Raw genomic sequence first — 21,933 nt, 5'->3', positions numbered from 1 at the left:
GTTCTTGAAAGTTTATTAAAAACTGCTGTGTAAATTTGCCAAGTCTTTTCATGTTAGAGTAAAAAACAATTTTATATTTACAGTTTTAATATGAATTTGCTTATAAAAATTCTATCTGTTTTTACTGGGGCAAAATTACATTGGGATGTAAGAGATTTTTGCCCACTTCTGGAAGGCAGCCAATGAAGTGTTAGCATCTTGTGTGAATTAGAGGAACGTACTTTCATCTGCTTGCTGTGACCAGTTGTGCTCAACTTGGCAGTATTCCTGAAGCAAGAAAGTCAAATAGCAGCTATTTTATGTTCCCTTGCTGAGCTGCTGAGGGCAGGAATTGATCCACTGCTTTTGTTAAGAAGCTGTTTCTGTTTTAGTATCACATAGATGGTACACCACCTGATCATTAGATGCAGACATTTTATTTGGATTCAGTACAGCTTATACTGTCTTGTATATGATAAAATATATTGAACTGAATAAAAGCTGTGGATAACTATACAATTACAGTAAATGCCATATATCAACATATAACTCGATTGTAATGTTAGTTTGACTGCCAGCTCCTTGAGATAAACTTTATGATGTTATATCTTTGAACACCATTTTATAGTACTTATATAGTTGGTCACAGTTTGCGATTTTGCTTCCTTGTGATTGAAAGCATCCTTTTCTTGGTGTCTTTATAGCTATGCCAACACATTCTTTTTCTGGTGTCTCTGAGAAATACAACTATCTTTTCTCTATCCTGTCTAAGATGATATCTTTTACAGTTATTCTTTCTCTGTGGCCTTTTAATCATCTCTAGCTGTCATCTTTTCTCTTATTTCTGTAGAAATTTCATTACTGGTTAGAGTAGATTGATTTTTGTATCCTTCACTGTTCATTAGCCTACATCGTTCTTGGATTATGAATTTCAGATAGATGAATTTGTGTTTGAAGTTCTTAGGACTAAAAGATTCTTTCCTTCTTTGTTTATGTTTTGCTTTGTTGTCTTCAGCTCGTAAGTGTCATAATTGTTACCTTCTGGATGCAGAGTTCAAGTTTTCTAGTTTCTCTGCATAAGCAGAATCTTTCAGAACTTCCCCTCCTGTCTTGCCTTACCATTCTTTTTCTGCTTCAGGAGAGAGTAGGTAAAAATAGGATGAAAAAAACAGATATCCTATCAACACCACTTCCTTACATTCTCTGGCTGCATCACTGACAGTATACACTGAGTAAAATGATACCCAACAGGCAAATGTTAGTAAGGAAGCAGTTAATGTGTCAACTTTGCTTCTAGTACTTTTACAGAAATACAGGCCATGCTAGTTATTCTTCCCTGGGTCTTTCTATAAGTTTTTAGTCATCATCAGAAAATCTAAAATAATTGCAAGATTTTGCGAACATGGATTGCAAGAAAGCAAGCAGTGTGTTTCATCATAGGAACAAAATTACCTTTACATTTTTAAGTAAGCTTTCTGAACTCTAATAATTTCTCACTTGTGTCAAGGTTTTAGATGACATTTTTAAAACTTGTTCAGTTGGTAATCTTCAGCAAGGCCTTTGACACTGTCTCTCATGGCATACTCCTTGAGAAGCTGGCGTCTCATGGCTTGGACAAGTGTACTCTTCACTGGATGAAAAACTGGCTGGATGGACAAGCCCAGAGGGTTGTGGTGAATGGGGTGAAATCCAGTTGGCAGCAGGTCACAAGTGGTGTTCCACAGGGCTTGGTGTTGGGCCCTGTTCTGTTTAATATCTTTATCAATGATTTGGCTGAGGGGATTGAGTGCACCCTCAGCAAGTTTGCAGATGACACCAAGTTGGGAGGCAGGGTCGATCTGTTTGAGGGTAGGGAGGCTCTACAGAGAGATCTGGACAGGCTGGATCGATCGGCTGAGGCCAATCGTATGAGGTTCAACAAGGCCAAGTGCTGGGTCCTGCACTTGGGTCACAGCAACCCTATGCAGTGCTACAGGCTTGGGGAAGAGTGGCTGGAAAGCTGCCCGGCAGAAAAAGACCTGGGGGTGCTGGTTGACAGCTGGCTGAGTATGAGCCAGCAGTGTGCCCAGGTGGCCAAGAAGGCCAATGGCATCCTGGCCTGTATCAGAAATAGTGTGGCCAGCAGGAGCAGGGAGGTGATTGTTCCCCTGTACTGGGCACTGGTGAGGCTGCACCTTGAGTGCTGTGTTGAGTTTTGGGCCCCTCACTACAGGGAAGACATTGAGGTGCTGGAGCGTGTCCAGAGAAGGGCAACCAAGTTGGTGAGGGGCCTGGAGCACAAGTCTTATGAGGAGCAGCTGAGGGAACTGGGGCTGTTTAGCCTGGAGAAGAGGAGGCTGAGGGGAGACCTTATCGCTCTCTACAACTACCTGAAAGGAGGTTGTGGTGAGGTGGGTGCTGGTCTCTTCTGTCAGGTGGCTGGAGATAGGAGGAGAGGAAATGGCCTCAAGTTGCGGCAAGGGAGATTTAGGTTAGATATTAGGAAAAATTTCTTTACTGAGAGGGTTGTCAGACATTGGAATAGGCTGCCCAGGGAAGTGGTTGAGTCACCATCACTGGAGGTATTCAAAAAGCGCGTAGACGGGGTACTCCATAAAATGGTTTAGTGGGCATGGATGATGGTTGGACTTGATGATCTTGAAGGTCTTTTCCAACCTAAACGATTCTGTGATTCTATAAACACTATCATTTTGTATTTATGAAAAAAATAAAACTAAATGTTGGGAAAAATGCTGTTGGTAGGGAAGATGAATTCTCCTTGAGAGAAACTACGCAAATCCTTCTGTCAGGACAAGACCTTTTTATGAGAGGTCAGTGTTCCACTGCAAGCTAATAGATCAGAGATCCTACATTGTATACCTTTAATTGTCCAATTTTCAGAGATAATAAATTTTCAATTTATTTGTGTGCTGTTTCATGAAAATATCAATTTTCTGTTCAGTTGAGATAGCATACTTGGTTTTCCAGAAGTCATACAGACACTTTCTTTTCCAAAGGCTCAGAAAGAAACTATGCTTTCATGAAAGAAGAGGACAGATGCTCAAACAGATAAATAACTATTTATGACTTAGGAAAAAAAGGGTAGAAATACATGCTGTTTTCACAGTGGAAGCAGGCCACTATCAGAGGTTCTTAGGTCTGTGCTGTTAAATACATTCATACATGATCTGGAAAGCATGACTAGTAAAGTGTCAGTGTCACCCCAGATGAAACTCAGTTTAGATCAATAGAAAGTGTCAGGGGAATTTCTTTATCTATGTAACAACAGGCTTGGAGTTAGCTGATACTACCAAAAATTGAGAAGTTCAATTTACAGTATGAAAACATCATCTACGTGCTCAGTACCAATCAAGAAAAGCAAATACAAGTCTTGGAATTCCTAGGAAAGGAACAGAGACAAAACAGAAAATGCTTGTAATGTCACTGCCCTGGTGTCATCTGCCTTTATGACCTCCTCTCTGCTTCACAGAATGCTTTTGCTGCAGAGCAGGGGCATCTGAGGTGGTGGTCTGGGGAAATACCACCAGATGCTGATGCTGCTTTGGGAACTCGTCTTTGAAAGGCAGGATTCCAGGCATAGTAGATTTTGGTCTGATCCAGTCATTCTCATGCTTCTGTACTCTTATCACAAGATTTCACTGAAAAGAAATATTTTTCAAGCTACATCAGTTTAACGGGTAATTTCAACACCTGTGAATTTTCTTAGTTCTTAATATTAAGGTAGAATAAGCAATTACATTATTTTTAATTATTATGCATTAATAAGTTGTATAGCCAGCTTTCCAAGAAGGGTGCGATTGAAGTTGATTACAATTCATTACAGTTACATTCATTGCAGTTAATGCATTAAAAACATACCTGTCAGCTTCTAAAGCAGATCTAATTAATTCTTGATGTTCATTCTATGTTATATAGTAGGTATATAGGTTAAAACCTCTGAACTTAAAAAAAACTTATTTTCCTTAAAATATCTTATTCTCACTTGGGTGAGGCAATTTTTTTTTCCTTTCTTAGTCATTTTTACTAGTTTTAATACGATACACATCACATTTACTGTTCTTTAAAATGTTTTAGATATTATTGTTTTGACTGAGTCTAACACAACCCACTTAGTAACAGCTCAATAGATTAGTCAGGTATTACACTTCAGCAGCCCTCACTTTAGCTGAACCTTTCTCAAAAGACTTGAGGTGATGAATGAAACTTGGAGTCTGTGGTACATTATCCTATATTTTAATGGATGTTTCCATGCTCATTTGGACTTTTAATGTGATGGTATCATCTGATTAGCATTCTGAATCAATACGAAATGCTTATCATTATAAAGGCATTGATAGAGAAAACAAAAGTGCATGTTAATACAAAACATACTTCCATCAAAGGATGAATCAACTCTGTTTACTGTTTTACAAATTTATTTAATCTGTTTAGTCTTTCCTTACTCTATGGTGTGTGAAACTTGGATGTTGCTATAAATTATTTCACAGCATGTGTCTTTAATAGCACTTGAGCTTTTCTTAAAGGTAGAGTGGCAAGTCCTATATATCAGTGGTCTCCAAATTTTTTTTATTGTGCACCCCATCACTAAAAATTTTTTAGCATACACCCGCCATATATGTATATCTATTTATTTATAACTTACATGTGTTGCTGAAGTTCTAATATTTTCTTCTTCATGCTAATGGATTGTCTTGTGCACACCCAGGGGTGTGTGCACCCCATGTTGGAGACCACTTGAAGTTGTATATTAGAAAAAAAATTGTTCATCTCTAAAAAATTTAAATTGTCTTTTTTGAGTATGTGAGTAGGAAAACTTCAATTAAATTTTCTTTCTCCTTTCTTCATTTTCTCATATTCTTTCAGTTGTTGCTGCTAGTAATGCAGATTCTAATCATAAAACTGCCAAAACTTGAAGATCTCTCTTTTCTTCACCAGACTCCATTCCCTTCCATCAAATAACTACCTCTGCCATTTCATTTTCAGTAGCTACAATGTGTAAAGGGGAAACAAGCCTTGCCTAGGCTAAGTAGAAGACTCTGATTTGTCATACAGCTTTTATTTGATACATTTGTTTGACTCTTTCTTTGACCATATAGCTTGACCAAACATTTGTATCAGTGTATTCGTTAATTGATAGTAGTGAGTCTTGAATGGAGAGCAGCTGTATGTGATTCAGAGAGGAGCATAATGAAAAATAAAAAGTAACCCACTTGGAATAACTTGCCCATCAGACGAGTTGTGTTGTTAACCTGTCAACAGTGTATTTTACACCACTTGGATGTATGTCAGGAAAAAATAATCTAATGTTAGGAGAGTCTCTCTACTTTTTCAGTCTCTCTGAATTCATGGTCTCGATAACTCATTGCTCCAGTAGGTTTCAAATTAAATATGGCTTATGTAAAAAAAAAAAAAACAAAAAAAACAAAAAAAAACCCCAAACAAAAAAAAACCATCAACAACCAAAAAAACAACACTTTCAATATCACTATTAAGCTCATCAAATTTACTTTCATTGGCTGACTGCTGCCTTTGGTATTTTGAAAGATCAAATGGCAATACAGTCTCATGGTTATTTCCAATAAATGATGTTTGCAGCCCTTTGTGGTAAGATACACATCTTTTAGGAAGTGCTTGAGGTTTGTAGCTAAAGCAGGTCTGAGGACAAACAAGCAAACCCTCCTTCCCTTGGGGAATATAACAATTTGAAACGGAAACTTAAGGAGGAAGAGACTCAGGAACTGCCACAGGTTGCAATCTGCTGTTTTTTATATCTGGGTGGTAGTGTGACTCAAGCCTGGAGACATTGTTGTTCTGACTGAAATCTGTTTCTGTTAACCTAGTTAAGGTGTAACTTGTTGCCAAAAAGAAGATTGGAGAGCTTGCCTGCTTCTTAGGACATGAAGATTCCTATCACTCTAGTTAGTTGCTGCTGAAGGTTATACTACAGGGGTTATGTTTGTTTCCTGGTTTGTTTTTTTGGCTTCCTCCTCTTCTTGAATCCGGTAAACTCTTACTCATTTCTTCTCTATATGAAACAATTCCAGTCTTTTAATCTCACCTTATATGGAAGTCTCTTCCATGCCTCCAGTGGTTTTTCTCATCTGTCAGTTCTTTCTTACCATACTTCTTTTTGGGTCAATCTCACAGAAACTGAACACAGATGTCAAGTAAGGAATATTAGTATTGCCATTTCTCAATGTTAATTTGAATCCCATTTATTTATGTGCATGGGTGAAATCCTGAGTAAATCTATTAAATCATTAGAACACTTTTGTTCTCTTCAGTGGAACAACTATATTCTCTAAACAATTTGCTTATCTTTTTGACCTTCAGATCTACCTGGCCAGGCACTGGAGATGTTTCCATGATGAGTAATTCTTGAATTGTTGCAATCCATTTAAAAAAATTAACCACAGGTCAGAGCTATAATTCATTTATTTTTTCCAGGTTGTGTCATCTTGGGCACTTCATGTGTAAATTGTCCATTTACTTAGCATTGTTAGGTTCCTTTCTCCCTTTTCTAGTCTTCTCTTAGAAAGATTGAAGTGGGGATGAGAAAACACAATGGTTATATGCAGTCATGCTTCTGTGATGGTCCCATATCAAAGATCTGAGACTGGAAGAAAGCATTATTAGTCAGGCAGACACTAAAGCATGTGCCAGAAATAGTTGTGTTTTTCCACAATTAGTTGTTTCATCACCTTTCCAGGGCTCGAGGTGAGGCTGACTGGCCTGTAGTTCCCTGGGTCCTCCTTCTTGCCCTTCTTGAAGGTACAAGTGACACTTGCTTTCCTCCAGTCTTTGGGCACTTCTCCCAGTCACCATGATAGTTCAAAGATTGTTGAGAGTGGCCTCGCAATGACATCAGCCAGATCCCTCAGCACTTCTGGGCATATCCCATCAGGGCTGATGGACATCCAATTATACCATGCAAAAAAAAAAACCAACCTGTGCATATTCTGTATATAATGATGTATATTTATGAATTCTTAGGGTATTTTTAAGATATATCTAAACTTTTGCAGATTGTTCACATTGAAGTGTTAAAAATAGTTTAATGTACAGAGAGGTTCCTTAGTGAGTTCAGCATAAGACTGTATTTTTAATTCCATTATACTTTTACCCATTAGCATTTATTCACCATATAAAAAAAAATTTCTTAACCTTTTATGAAAGAAATTTGAAGGAATTGGATAAGTTTTACAAATGCTACTAATTCTTTTTGAGCACCTCTTCTTTTTGAGGTGTATAATTCTGACAGTAACCATGTAATCCATCACTTGTTTTTTTCAGAAGCCATGGAAAAGAACTGTGAAGAACTTGCAAAACAAAGTCAGAGGAAATAAAGATGTAAAAGACTCATAGTGTTTACTTCATTATATTAATTTAGATTAGCATGAGCACAGAAAAGGAGCAAGAGGCTTTATTTTTAATTTGGAGCTTCTCCTTATTGCCAGTATTCAGAGTTCATTTTGAACACTCCATCAATAGCTCCAGTAAACTTCCAGAGTATTTAATTTTGTTTTCTTATGCTAAATGAATACCTCTGCAGTGTAATTTTATGATTAACAGGGCCTGAATCCATGAACTAAGATATTGCTGTTTTTTCGATGTGGGTGAAAAATGGGTAAATTCATAAAGAAAGAATTCTGTGCTGGGGTTTCAAATGAGTATAAAAACTACTGTGCTGTATAGTTTGTAGGTTTGAAACTGTGGAATCATTCTCAACTGAATAGAAGTACATTAAAATTGAACTTTAAAAATTCAGAACATTCAGATGAATCAAGCATGTTGACTCATAAATGTTAATCTCTTGTTAAAATTCTCAGTAAAAGTCTGAGCTAGGACTGGACACATGATTGCAAATGGTTTATCATCTCCTACAGTTTCTTGCTTAAATCTCATGTCACAGGTGAGACAATGTAAACAAAACCCTGTAGGGAATCTGGATACTGGGGTTTATTTAAGAACCAAGGAGGTCAGAGCTTTTACCTTACTTGAATGCCTCCCATGCTGGCTCATTTGCTCCCTTTGCAGCCTTACATTCTCTAGCTCCCCACTGTCCCCCCCAGTAAGGATGTAGCTGCTGGACAGGGAAGGCTGGGCACAAAGTTGTGTTCGTTCCTGCTCTGCCAGTGCTTGCAGCTACCAGTCTTGGGCATTGTCAACGAAAATGCATGGACGTCCCCTGACCTCCATCTCCCTGATCTCTGGGATCTTTCCCCCACTTCCATCCAGCATGTTACCTCTAAGCAGGATCTTCACCTTCATCTTTCCAGCCCCCCTTCTTTCTGAGATAACTGCTTCTTTTTGGGGACCTTTCTTTTCCATCTCCTCATGTTTCTGGACCCCCAAGCTCACGGTGTTTCCAATCTAAAGAGTCCATGTGCAGAAGCACAATGTGTGATCAGCCTTGTAGCTGGTGGTTCAGTTTCCTGTCTCGCTGTCACTGGAGGATTGAGGGCATGCCACTTCTTAGTCTGGGTGTTCCAAAAAATTTTGTTACTAGCCTGTACCAGTTGCAGTTAGCAAGTAGCACGCTTCTGCTTGAGAGTTCAAAATTTGATTCTGAATTACCTGCCAACCGTTAGCATTCATAATTTAAGCTATTCTTCACCTAGAACTTTGGGATAAAGCACTAATAAGTAAGGAAAACAAAATGAAATTTACTGGATTAGAAAGATTTTCCTGCATGTAAAATTTAGAGTGCTGAAGTACTCATATACGTATCCAGAAGGCTCATTAGATCCAAATTGTCCATATCCAGGTTTCCTTATTTCAGAGCAGAACAAGTAAAGAAATGAGTGGTTATAAATCTGTACATGTCTAGATTTTAGGAAGTCCTGATTAATTATTGGGGTCCCTATAATCCTTGTTAAATTTTTAAATCAGATTTCAAGATGGAGATCAGAGATCAAATCTTTGGCTTGTATGAACTGTCCTAGCTCTGCTGACTTTGATGGGACTCTGAAAACTGAGACTGTCTTTGATTGCCAGGATGGAATAGTGAAAAGAATAAAACACTTTCTCTTAGCCCAGTGAAATTATATATACAGTCGTTAATTGTTAAGGTTTAATCAGTTCTTGAAGTGGAATAGAGTATAATGGTATGTTACTTTTATTTTCTAAGTGGTGAATGCAGCAGTTCTTGTAGGAAAGGACTCTGTTATGAGTGCCTGCGGGAAGTCAATGGGATACATTACTCTTAAAGGCATTCCAAATGGGAGAGGGTAGCAGGAGAATGTCTGCTTTTCATAACTGCAAGAAGATACTGCTAATCATGTGGTTGATGGTTTCTTATGCTATGAGAGGCGTGGATGCTAGATGACAGTTCCCATTATGTGAAGCTCTGTTGCTCATAATAGCAGGATCTCACCTCTGCTAATAGTTCAAAGCCCTTTTGGACTTGGAACTCAAAATGATCAGTATATCATTTGCCTCTTTCTGAAAGCAGGACCTTGCCTCTGTGAGTTGCAATGGCTTCTTGTTCTCATTTCCAGCTGTGCTGAATGATAGATCTGCTCCTGAGCCCAGAACAAGGAGTACTAGCCATTAACAGCCAAGTCATTAACAGACTTGATGAAATAGTCTTGTCAAAACTGTTGTAGTTTCAGTGTCTGTGTTTTGGTGATACTAGGAATGCTTAAATAGATGATGACAAGTTAGCTTGAGAGTTAACAGTGTAATGGTATCATATTAAGAACATAATATTGCAAACTTTTCTGCAGAGTATTAAGTTTTTTAGGATATGATTGTAGGCATATTTGGAACCCCTTCTTTTTTTACTGCACAATTTTACGTACAGCCAGAAAGTTGCCTTCACAGCATCAGTGCTCTATCAAAGCAAAAGGATAGCCTGACGTTACAGAAGCATTTTTCTTAATAAGAAAGGTCTCCATTTAATTTGAAAAACCCCATACATATCTTTCTGTTCATCAGCAGGGTTTTTATTTTTCAGTCAATAACACAGGAGTATTCTGAAAGTTAAAGCTTTGATTGTAAGTGGTTATATGAAAGCCTTTCTAGACGTGTAATTTTAAAAAGTAATGAATTACAAGGTGATAGAAGAAGTTTAAAAGAAGCACCTAATTCATATATGACTGCTTCTGGAATTGCATGCTCTGAAAAGTTAAGCTGTGCTAGGTTTATCCATAGAAGGTCAACTATGTCATACAGGTGGCAGAACAAGAAATATGAATTATCCATGTTTATACAGATTAAAGATTTGTGTAACTTGCTGGTTAACATAGTTCTTCCAGTTCAAGTTCTAATGACACACTGGTTTCAGTGAATAGTGCTCTGAAATACCATCATTTCATGAGACAAGAAAACAGAATGCTGTCTGCAGAGCCTGATGAGAACACGTAAATCTGCAGCCTAGAAAAACACTATTTTTACCTTAAAAATTAAAACCCAAAACACTTCCATGCCTTTCAGCAGAGTGGAACATTGCCAAAACAGTTTCAAAGGAAGGAGAAAGAATGATGTTTTGTATTCTTCTTGCTGCTGTATTCTGCAGTACTTGCCAAATTTAAAGCTGTCTTAAAATACAATGCATTTTTCCTCCCTGCCTTTTATTTTTGAATGTTTATCATGTCAGTATAAAATGATATGGCTTTTTTAATATATCATTATGTAAAATGATAAGTTCCAGTTATTTAGCCAGGAGAGTTGAAATGTAGAATAAGAATGGTATTTATCACTGCTTATCTTTACTATTGGTATCTTTTTTTGATAATGCTGGAAGCATCCTAGAACTTGCCTCAGTTACCTTTTCAGCCAACAGATTGGTGTTCCTCATGTAGTAGTTTGTTGTTATGTTCAATTTCTTGCTAACCTTCTCAATGGGTGGTGCCTAAGAGTATCTTTAAGCTGTGGAGTAAGTCCTCTGATAGTGATTTGTTGGAATGCTGGTCTATACTCCCTTGTATTCCAGCCCCAAAACTCAGTACAAAGGTAGGATCTAGCAGTCCTTCACTGTTCCCTGAAATGGTTTCCTGCCTTTCTGTGCTTTGTCTTTGGTTTCTGGAGCTTCTAAGCATAACTTTCAGGACCTTTCAGTTCAGGTGGACCCTTCACCACTAGCTCCTGCTCCCATCACAGAAATATAGTTCAAGTTTTGCCAGTCAACTCATGCCTGCTGAGTTTTAACTCCAATACCTACTTAGTGTTGTAGCAGATATGGCAGATACAGGAGGGTGAGTTCACCATGAAAATGACAGCCTAACCTGTTGCAGAGCTATTTAAATCCAGCTGTAATTCAGCACAGACAATTTACTTTTCTGTCAAGGAAAAAAATCCCAATGTAAACTCAGTAATTAATTAAACAGGCAAAATTTAAGCTTCCATTGAAAGGCAATTTCTTTGAAAATCAATCATCTCTGTTTTGCAACATGTACTGTATGAGAAATTTTAAGGACATTTAAATTGAAGGACATTTAAATGAAAAAAACTAAATATGTAATACTGCATGTGTGTTTATAATAACTGGTACAACAACTTCAAGTTCAGTACTTTGGGAGATTTCTTTACATTTGATTTTTGCCTCCCTAAAATTACACTAACATTATTAATTGTAAGTGTAGCATTTATCTGTAACATGAACTAAAGAAAAGATACAATAAAGTAATTTCTAAATTACCTTTTTTGCCTTGGGAGTAGGAACATTTTTTATTACAAGAGCATGAGCCATGATAACCCATTAATTATTTTGTGGGGAGACCGGAATGTTCAGTTACAGTTTTCATGGAAAGGATATAAATTATTTCTTCACCATTTGTGAAGAATGGTGGGGGGTGGGAAGAGACCAGTACAACAAAAATGGAGTTGAGAGAATGACACTTACCAACGAAATACTTTCCATCCACTTAACAGCTTCAGATGGAACTGAATTCAGGACACAGGAAGAGACCCAAATGATCAAATCCCAAAGGCAAAACTGCTTGTGGGAGGTTTTAATTTCAGATTTGCTTCTACAGAGATATTCGCATTTACTTTTCACAAAAAGTAGTATTTTAATATAAAGATATATTAAAATATTTTTAATCCATTATCTAAATTATTAAGCTAAAATGAAGTTACTGCTTTTCCTAAGCTTAGTTGTGGTTTTACTGCAGTGTTCATACTATCTGAAAAAACACCCAGGAAATCCATGTAAAACTCCTCCAATCTTCCAATTTAGCAAATATCATTTACTCAGAATTTAAATACATGTATAACTTTAGGTAGGTATTCAGGAAATAGGCATAAACTTGCATACCTACTTAAATCCTTTGCTACATTGACACGCTATTTTTATTTTACACATCACTCTTGTTTTAATAGTGCTTTGATTATTATTTGTATGCTTTTAGAAACAACCTCAGGAAAGTATTTTTATAAACAAAAAGTTTGCGTCTTTAAAAGTGTCCTGGTTTCAGCTGGGATAGAGTTAACTGTCTTCCTAGTAGCTGGTACAGTGCGATGTTTTGAGTTCAGTATGTGAAGAATGTTGGTAACACTGATGTTTTCAGTTGTTGCTCAGTAGTGTTTAGACTATAGTCAAGGATTTTTCAGCTTCTCATGCCCAGCCAGGGCAGCTGACCCAAACTGGCCAACAGGGTATTCCATACCATGTGACGTCCCATCTAGTTTAGGAACTGGGAAGGGGGGGCGGGCGATCGCCGCTCGGGGACTGGCTGGGTGTCGGTCGGCAGGTGGTGAGCAATTGCCCTGCGCATCATTTGTACATTCCAGTCCTTTTATTACTACTGTTGTCATTTTATTAGTGTTATCATTATCATTATTAGTTTCTTCTTTTCTGTTCTATTAAACCCTTCTTATCTCAACCCACGAGTTTTACTTCTTTTCCCGATTTTTCTCCCCCATCCCACTGGATGCGGGGGGAGTGAGTGAGCGGCTGCGTGGTGCTTAGTTGCTGGCTGGGGTTAAACCACGACAAAAAGTCATATATATGTTATCAAAATTCATGGCTATCGTGTCTGAGGGTCTTCCTTGTCTTCTCCCTTGGGGAAAAATGCATGCTCACTGAGTATCTTGTTTTAGTAAGCTTTTTAGTTTTATATTTGTTATGTGCAAATTTAAACTAGAGACACAATAGCAAAAAAGTGTACATTGCAGTTCTGTTGGAAGCTGATGGGGCATGGTGTTCCAGTCTTGGTACTTTCCCTTTAGAAAGCTCCAAGATACATAGCTTTTCCATGATCGTTTTGTTACGCAAAGAAGTGGAGGTATTAATCACAATATTCTTCATAGAGCTATAAACCTCTGAACCTGTAGGTTGACCAGCACGGATGCTACTGTGTATTTTCTATGCAGAGAGGTTACAGCATGGCTGTGAACTGTTTTCCTTGCTCCTCCTTCTCCAGTCCTAGTTCCTAAAGAACTTTTCTTTAGGTTCAGTATGATTTTAATCTATAATTTTATTTCATCCAGCTGCTGGGCTATCGTAGCTCAATTGGTATCCATATGTGATAGGACCATAGAGCTGTCTGTTGCCTGGCTGTGGCATGTTTTCCTCCTGGTGGCTGCATGCTGGTGATATAGAGGCCCAGAAAAATTAATCCTTCTCGAACTCTACAAACCAATGATCTACTGGGGAGGGGTTTTCCTAGTTCCTTTGATATATCTTCAATATGAAATTAAATAGGGAAGTTAATATGCCTGTATTTTGTTCTGCTTTTACAAGTGGAGAATAAAAATTTTTGTACTTTAAATAACATCAAAATATATTTTACAGTTTGAGTGCTTGATCCTTCCAATGTATTCTTGATTTGGTTGGAATTGCAGAACAACATCTGGCTATATGCACAGAAAAGATGGTTGACTTTAAGTCCTAGAAGAAGTAAAATCACAAGAATTCTGTTCAACATCTAAAATGCATTCTGATGAGTTGTGTTTTCTAGTATATCAAGGAGAGCACTGCCATTACAGAGTAAGCATTGCCTTAACAGTGAACTTGACCGCTGCAGTCTGGAAAAAAAATAGAAAAATAATGTACTTGAACAAGTATCCTTATGTGTTTGGAAGCCCTTGAGGCTGAAAAAAATGCCTGGCCTAACATTGTTAAATAAATATAAAACTATTTTATTTCAGATTCAGGATGTTCTAACACGTCGGACTGTTTTATGAAGTCCTAATTTTAGGAATTAAGTAAGCTTTTTAATATGGCTTTTTATGAAAACTAGGAACAGAATAAGTCTGGGAAAAGAAAATGAAATCCTGAATTAGATAAACTGTTAGGTGATTTAGATTGTTTTAATAAAAATTAAAAAAAGAAGGTTTGATATCATTGTAGTCATTGGATCCTACTTTTGTGATGGTATTCCAAATACCTCTGTTAAAAGATCCCTAGAGTGGTTGAGAGTAGAAACAGATTTTTCTTTGGACATTTTTTGAAAAGTTTTTCCGAAGTGTAGTAGTTTTGTGCGCAGAAGGAACTGAGTCCAGAGCATAGGTCTGTATTGGTACTCCACTCTAATTAGTTAAAAACCTTTTCTTGATTGGTATGCAGATTTTTGGTCCTCTTTTCGTTAATATACAAGGAACAAGCCAGGGGCTAAGGGTATTTGGATCTTTTAGGAATTCATTTGAACTGAACCATTAAAAAAAATGTTGGTTTTTTTCTCTCAATTGCAAATCAGGAATGTATTTCTTGTTGAGAGACAAAGCATTTCTATTAAGTGGCTACATACCTGGTTCTTTCGTACTGATATCTGTGAAGAGTAAACACACACTTAAATCACCTGTTTAAATGGCAGTCTGAATGGGATCAAATGTTTGCATATGTGCTTAACATTTAACAACATTTGACAGATATTATTTTACATTAGACTATCTGATAAACATTTAACGTATTTAATAAGAAAAAGAAAAGATTTCATTAAAGTGTATTTTTAAAAGTATAGTGGTACTGGCTGCTTCTGTATACTAAATAGTTCTTAAAACACTTTCATTTTTTATTTTTATGGTTTGCACTAGTGCCTTTAGCTAGTCCCTACAACTTTTGCAACTGTTACACTGGTTGCAGGCTTGCATCACTTTGAAAGGATTGGTACTTCAGGAAATGTACAGCAGTCTTCCGGCCTGCTGCAAGGTCTTTGTCTCTATTGATGATTGGGTATATAATTACATGTAAGCTCTAATGTATATTTTTAACTTTGATCAGTTCACCAATACCAGCATAGGCTGCTGAATCAGATACACCAAATGGTCAGCTGAAATGGCCCATTTTTAATACATTTTCCTTCACTTGTCTGAAAAAAAAACCCAAGAATTTTCCTTTACTGGATATGTTCAGTTTATCTTATGTATCTATACCTTCAGGTGTAGCGAGTCAAATCTGTAGAAGAGTATTTTGAAAAATTTCCAACATTTGATTGAACTCTGATGATTTCTGATAAATCTTTGATATGCTATTATCCTCCTGTGTTTTACTGGAAAAATATTCTCAGAGAAGTTATTGCTACAAGTTTCTAAAAGCAGCTTTGTTCTTTTTCCAGTGGTCATTATAGTATGAAGGTATATCATCAATCTTTTTATCTTCAAAATATAGTACAATGACCAATACAAAATTCATCACAGTGACCAAAAGGGGTTTTGCTTTGTTTAGTGAAGTACCACATAAATGAAGCATATTAGTTATGTTACTATTTTTATTAATTTTTGGAATGATCTTGTTGTTACAGCTTCTGCTACATTTGAAGACTTTCAGATCCGGCCCCATGCTCTTTTTGTTCATTCGTATCGAGCGCCAGCCTTTTGTGACCATTGTGGAGAAATGTTGTGGGGGCTGGTGCGTCAGGGACTCAAATGTGAAGGTAAGCTGCAGTGAGATGTGATCCTTCACTCTCGGGAAGAGACCTGTCCATTCCACTTGTACATGTTGTCTCTGATGCTGCTTTTAAATTGGTTAGGCATCAGAGAAAAATTACAGTAGGTAGAGACAGTAAGAACTATCAAAAAAATTAACTGATTAAAGAACTAGTCCTTGTGACTGCTCTGAAGCCTCCTAGATATGGCTCTGTAATGCGAAGTGCAAAAAAATTGGTCTATATGTATTTTTAAGAAAAGGTTTTCTGTGTCTTACACTTCCCTTATGAGCCTGAGCCTGTATGTCATTCTGTATCATGTTAAGTCAGATCATTTAACTTGAAATTACTGTCGGTCCATATGAGGTTTTAATACCTATCTATTCTCATTTTGCCACAACTGTTTGACTCCTGGCAGACTGTATCCAGTGGAATATACTATTTGCAGTGAAAGACTTCCTTACTTCCCAAATGCTGATCACAGAAATTTCCTGCACTTTAAGACCATGGATTTTTGAAAAATCAAAGAAAAAACGCTAATTACAGATATACGTGTTTGGAGCTTGTAACGTTATCTCCAAAAATTTGTAGAATATAGGAGCTAAACCAGCAGAGTAGAGGAAAAATGTTTAATCAGAAGTACGAGTAGTGGTTTTGAATTCTTGTTGGTTTGGGGGGGCAGAATCTTTGCTTTTTCCAGTAATAAACTGTAATCAGGTGGTTTTAAATTTCTTTTTTCAGGATGTGGTCTAAATTACCATAAGAGATGTGCATTTAAAATCCCTAACAACTGCAGTGGCGTACGGAAAAGGCGCCTGTCAAATGTGTCCCTAACAGGTCTCAGCACTGTTCGGACAGTTTCTGCAGAACCCTCGCCCAGCATGCCGGATGAAGCCCTTCTGGTATGGGATTCCCTAGCTATAGAGGCCATGGGTGTTGCTGATAAGAAACAATGACATTTGCTGCTGTAGGATCTGGTTTTGCCTGTTGTAGACCACAGAGGAGGGTGGTATGTAAATGATAAAGCCTTGCTGTGAGAAAAGGCATCCTGACGTAAAAGGGAGGTCACCAGCTTAAGGTATGTGGGTTTAAGGTATGTGTCACTTCTGATACTCCCAGGAGTCTCCTCCCTTTATCAAGCATTAGGTTATTTTGAAGGTCTAAAACTGCCACTCATGCTAATGTGAGTAGTTGCATCTTGGAGCATGTTTTCTCTGGAACTGGAAGTTGAATTTCTTCTGTATCAGGCTATTATATCCATTGGTTTATGGTGTAGGAGAGATTTGCCTAAGGAGAACACTGTGACCCAAACACCACAGTATCAAACTGAGTATCTGTCAGAGTCAAGCCTGTAGTCAATTAGTTGGAGCCTGCATATTTAGCACATTTCTAAGCATTCAGAAGAAAGTAGGAGAAGTCTCCATTATTTCCTTAAACAGATCTTTGCAGTGAATGTATGTATATGTTTGTATACATGTGTGTAGATATGTATGTAGATGTACAGTATACACACAGGCACACTTAAATATATGGTATACTTGTATATGCATTAATAGAGTAGTTTTCCATCATGAAAACAACTCTCCTGAGAACAAAATGTAATGACTGGAGTAAATCAGAATGATACGTATTTTTTATCTTTGGCACATTTGTTCCTTTTAACATTCATGGTCACAATATACTTGAATAGTTAAGAATTTACATTGTGTGTAAATGAATCCACTCCTAAGGGAAAGTTTTGAAAACCTTAAGGTTTAAAAGAGAGGAAAGAATTTATAAGTACACACAACAATTATCATGTTTTCCTCTCAATTAGAATATTAAACTTATTAAACTTGACATACTAAAAGGACACTGTTGCAAATGTTGTAGACCTGGTGTTACATGCAGTACCATCTATGAACCATAATTATGTACTTATGCTACTGATTATCATTAGCCTAAAGCTACTTGGAAATTAAGGTTAACATTATGAATCTGTATTTTTAATTGAAAAGCTGCATAAATGAGTAAGGTGCTTAAGTTCTGCAAAAACTGCAGCAACAATTCTTTATAGACTATTCATAATTCTCAGTAGGTTGTTTCAGAAATGCTGACTTATTCAGACCAAGACAGAAAATGTTAAGCAAGGCTGGCCCTAATTCTGAATTGTTTCTAGAATTATGGTTAAAAAAATTGTATGAGTGAGCATCCTAGTAAACTTTCTATAAATATTCACTGCACTGTACAGTTACAAGATAGCAAAAAGTTTCAGTTTGAAAGCATTTTTAATTATATGACTGTGTTGTTTGCTGATACATTCTTACATGAAATACCTGTTTTGCAAAGCTACATGTTTTAAAACTGTTGAAAATATTAAAATGTCTGGTGAAGAAATACAGAAAGATTCATATACACTGCAGGCTATACTTCTCTGAGAACTTGTAATCATCAGTGTACCCATGCTGATGATTCAGCACACACGCATGCACAAAGAAAATTTGTTTACAGTAGGTACAGGGATGGGCATTAGCCTAGAGAAATGAAATAGCTTTCCTATTTCACTTTTATTTCAGGAGATGATGGTATCATTTACCAGATTTTCAGAAGTGCCCTCACTTATGGCTTCTATATGTCTTTTGTTTGGGATTTTTTGCATTGAATGTGTTTCAATTTTTTTCCCTTTTTTTTTTAAGTGTGCATAAGCTTTATCAGTTCTCCTGTATCAGATCTGTCCTTTGGACTCCATTCTTCTGCAGTACTTGTGAGATAAGTTTTATGGCAGTTTATACTGTGGTACCAATCAAAGCATGCACTTTGGAATGTGTTTCATTTTTCTGCAGTCTGTGTGAATACACTAAGAAACATCATCCTTGTTCACAAAATTGTATAATTCGTTATTAGTATTGATGTGGCACTTTGTATCACTGGTAACAAAATATCATCTCTGTTTGGGACCACTGAATTCAATCAGATATCTGTCAATTCTTTAAATAGGACTAAAATAAATGTTATTTTTACCCCTGTTTACTATGTAGTGTCGGAGCAGTTGAGAGAGGAGTTCCTGGAGAACTTTCATAGATGGAATTATTAACTAAGTTATAAATTCAGAACCTTTTTGTCGATGTTGTGTGAACCAGAAAGAAGCCAACTTTAGTGCACAGTGTTAAATTTAGCTTGTAAGTCTGGCTTCTGGAAAAATGCCACTGAGGAAGTGAAGAAGTTATGCCTTAACTTACGGAATTGTGGCATTTGAAAAATCTTTGAGACAGGATAATGTGGAATCCTGCAAAGGGTACTTTAATCATCCTTTCACAGAGAACCACCACACACAGACACAGTTTCAGTTTGGGTATAAATGTTTTCATTAGCCAATAAAGTATTTCATTTGAGCTGAAAATTGACTAGGGACTATATTTGAGTACAGCTTTAAAAATATACCTACAAAGAATAAAATCTGGGCAATATCCTTTTTCTGGTTCTTAACTTAGTAGTGTAAAGCTTATCAACAGAAATGCTAAAAACAAGTAGAGCTAGGAGGATGCTGTGTAACCCAGATTGTAACCTGTTGTAGCTCAAATGCAATACTTTTGCGTTCTATTCCATAACATAGAATGAGAGTATAAAATCTCACATTCATGCTTGCTTCTTAAAGTAACATTATTTTCTGTCTTTTGCTCTCCCTTATTTCTTTGTTCTGTTTTTCTTTCTTTCCAACTTCCTGTCTCAGTCTCCTGTCAGCCCTGGCTATGAGGTATGTACTGAATTTACTCTACTCCCTATCATACTATCAGGAACATCCTCTGTTATGATTATGAGTGTCAATGTGAAGAAATGCAGGAGTTTAATCAGGTTAGTATATTAGAATCTTCAGAACTCAAGAGTATTTGTTTTTCTTTTAGAAAGAATATACCCAGTGTGAAACTCCAAAGTCCAGATTCCAAATTGAAGGTCATAATTCTTATACTAAACAGTAAAATTAGCTAACATTAAAATATTTTGATACAAAACTGGCTTTTTCATTTCTTAGGCATGATAGAGGTCGTTGGTTGGACTGAAGCCGTTTTTTACTGGTAGTGACACATGGGAAGAAAATTTTAACTTCACTTTCAGAACATTGGGAATTTGCTGGAGTGATGTAGAAAATAAACATTGTATTTTAAGCTGAACAAACGTGATCTTTAAGTGCTCACCAGCAATAAACTTCTAATACCGTAATGCGGTGTAGTAGTTGGTTGCATTAAAAAAAACCCAAACAGTCAAGGATTCTGTATTTCTGTGGAAATAAACATGAACACTGTACAACTAAGTTATAGCTATATGTAAAAAGATATCAAGTCTAAATGAGAAAACAATTGGTAATGGATACTTCATGCCAAAGGTTGTCCTCTTTGGCTTACAATGTGGGTTTTCCAAAGAAGTTTGTTTCGTGTTTTAAGTTTTTGAAACTATGAAATGTTGGCATCTTTCCCTTGCAGCATATATTTGAGATGCAGCCAGAGAAGAGCAGGCTTTGCAAATGTTTTCGTTTTTAGAAATGCTATGTAGTTAATCTGAGGAATATTTTGTTACACTGAAATGAAGATTATAATGGTCAAACATCTATCTCTTTGAAAGAAATAACTTTTATTTCTTCCTGAAACACATATTCTTATTGTAGTGTGCCCCAGAATTACAACTCCACAGAATACCCATGAAACAATATAAACAAGCATGTGTAGAACAGGGTTTTGTAATATCTAAGCTAATTTTATTCTAAGTATGTGCTATCTGAAAAATGATGAATCCATCAATCTGGATGGTGATGGATTACCCTAAGTGAACAGTAATTAAAAGTAGTAATGAAAAAAAATAAAGGTAATTGGAGGAAAAACAAAATTGTATTTCTTTTGTAAAAAGAAAATATGTTAATCATATATGTTTATACTTTAAAATGCATTTATATGACACAATAGAATTTTATTTCTATTTATTTTCATATATGTTTCCATTATTTTGGTAAGTTTTACTCATTCTTCTAGAGGTGGTGAATGTTGATACGTTAAGGTAGTTTTATAGACACATTGGAAGTGATTTCTCAGAAAAAGCCTAGCTGAGCTTTGCTTTCAATAGGAATGCTGTGCCTTATGGGGCACAGGTAAGTGGAATATTACAGAGTTACTTACATATTATCTTTGCTTTTTGATGAAGAATCAGGAAATATTTTTTGCTAAATAATTAAAAATTTAAATAGTTTTAGTTAAAAAGACTATTTACATATCGCTGACAGAATACAAAGCACTAGGTGTTGCCTGCCTCTGTAGATTTGTTATAAGCAGAGCTGGCTTGAGACTTTTTGGCCATATATAGAAGAGTGATTTTGCAGAACTAGGACAGAAGAGTCTCTGGGAGGAAATTGTCTTGAGTTGTAGGTGGCCATTTTCTCTTTCTTCCCTTACACCCAGCTTTTAATACAGCTGCTTTTTTCTCTTACTGCACTGAAATAAGGAGTCCTCATTTCCAGTGACTCAAAAATTCCCACTGTATGAAGCCTTCGTTTTCCACACTCAGACAGAAGACCCATCTCCTTTTCCCAGTTCCAGTTCCAGTCCCTATAGAGCCTCGTATGCCTCCCCAGCTCACTGGACTGGAACAAAGGAGTCCTTGAGGGAGGGGTTGAAGAAGAGCTAGGGTGTTACAGCTGAGAGCAGCTTCGTGCCTTAAGCTAGTTGTAATTAGTAGGAGTCCTTTTCTAATGGCTAGAGTTCATTAGACCAAAGATCCTCAGAGGCAAAATTACCATTTCCTCTTGAAGAAAGACATTCAAGTTAACTGTGAATTAATACCACTCATAGTTAATGTTCGGTTCTTGTCACCCCCAAGTTAGCCTTTCATGCTCCAGTGACATACACTGTGCATTCCTCTCTGTCTTATGGGAACTTATTTTCAGTATGCTTGTTTGTTTAATAAAAACCCCTATGCTGTTTTAGGGAGTGCTCCTGGAAATTTTTTGAGGTCCAAAATCCAGATATTATTTAAAAAGTGTAAAATATAGGCTGTGAACTAAACCAATCCTAAGTAATGTTTACATTGATTTAGTGCCAGATTCACCAGGTGACTCTAGGGTCAAGCACTGAACAGAACTGAGAATCAAGAAGTCAGTGAATCTGACGCTGAAAGTTAAATA

The 21,933-nt window shown here is 36.7% G+C and overlaps 1 protein-coding gene across 1 annotated transcript in view; it reads left to right on the top strand.

Annotated features, from left to right (window-relative positions):
- Positions 1-21,933, top strand: part of PRKD1 (protein kinase D1) — a 73,756-nt gene that overhangs the window by 10,067 nt on the left and 41,756 nt on the right. The window contains exons 2-3 of the mRNA XM_010574238.1: positions 15,666-15,797; positions 16,530-16,690. Coding sequence (XP_010572540.1) covers positions 15,666-15,797; positions 16,530-16,690 — 293 coding nt within the window. The remainder of the gene's footprint in view (positions 1-15,665; positions 15,798-16,529; positions 16,691-21,933) is intronic.

The sequence above is a fragment of the Haliaeetus leucocephalus genome, unplaced genomic scaffold, assembly GCF_000737465.1.
Source record: "Haliaeetus leucocephalus isolate CR32 unplaced genomic scaffold, Haliaeetus_leucocephalus-4.0 Scaffold417, whole genome shotgun sequence".
In the NCBI taxonomy this organism is placed as follows: Eukaryota; Metazoa; Chordata; class Aves; order Accipitriformes; family Accipitridae; genus Haliaeetus; species Haliaeetus leucocephalus.
This window is presented reverse-complemented; position numbering and strand designations above follow the sequence as displayed.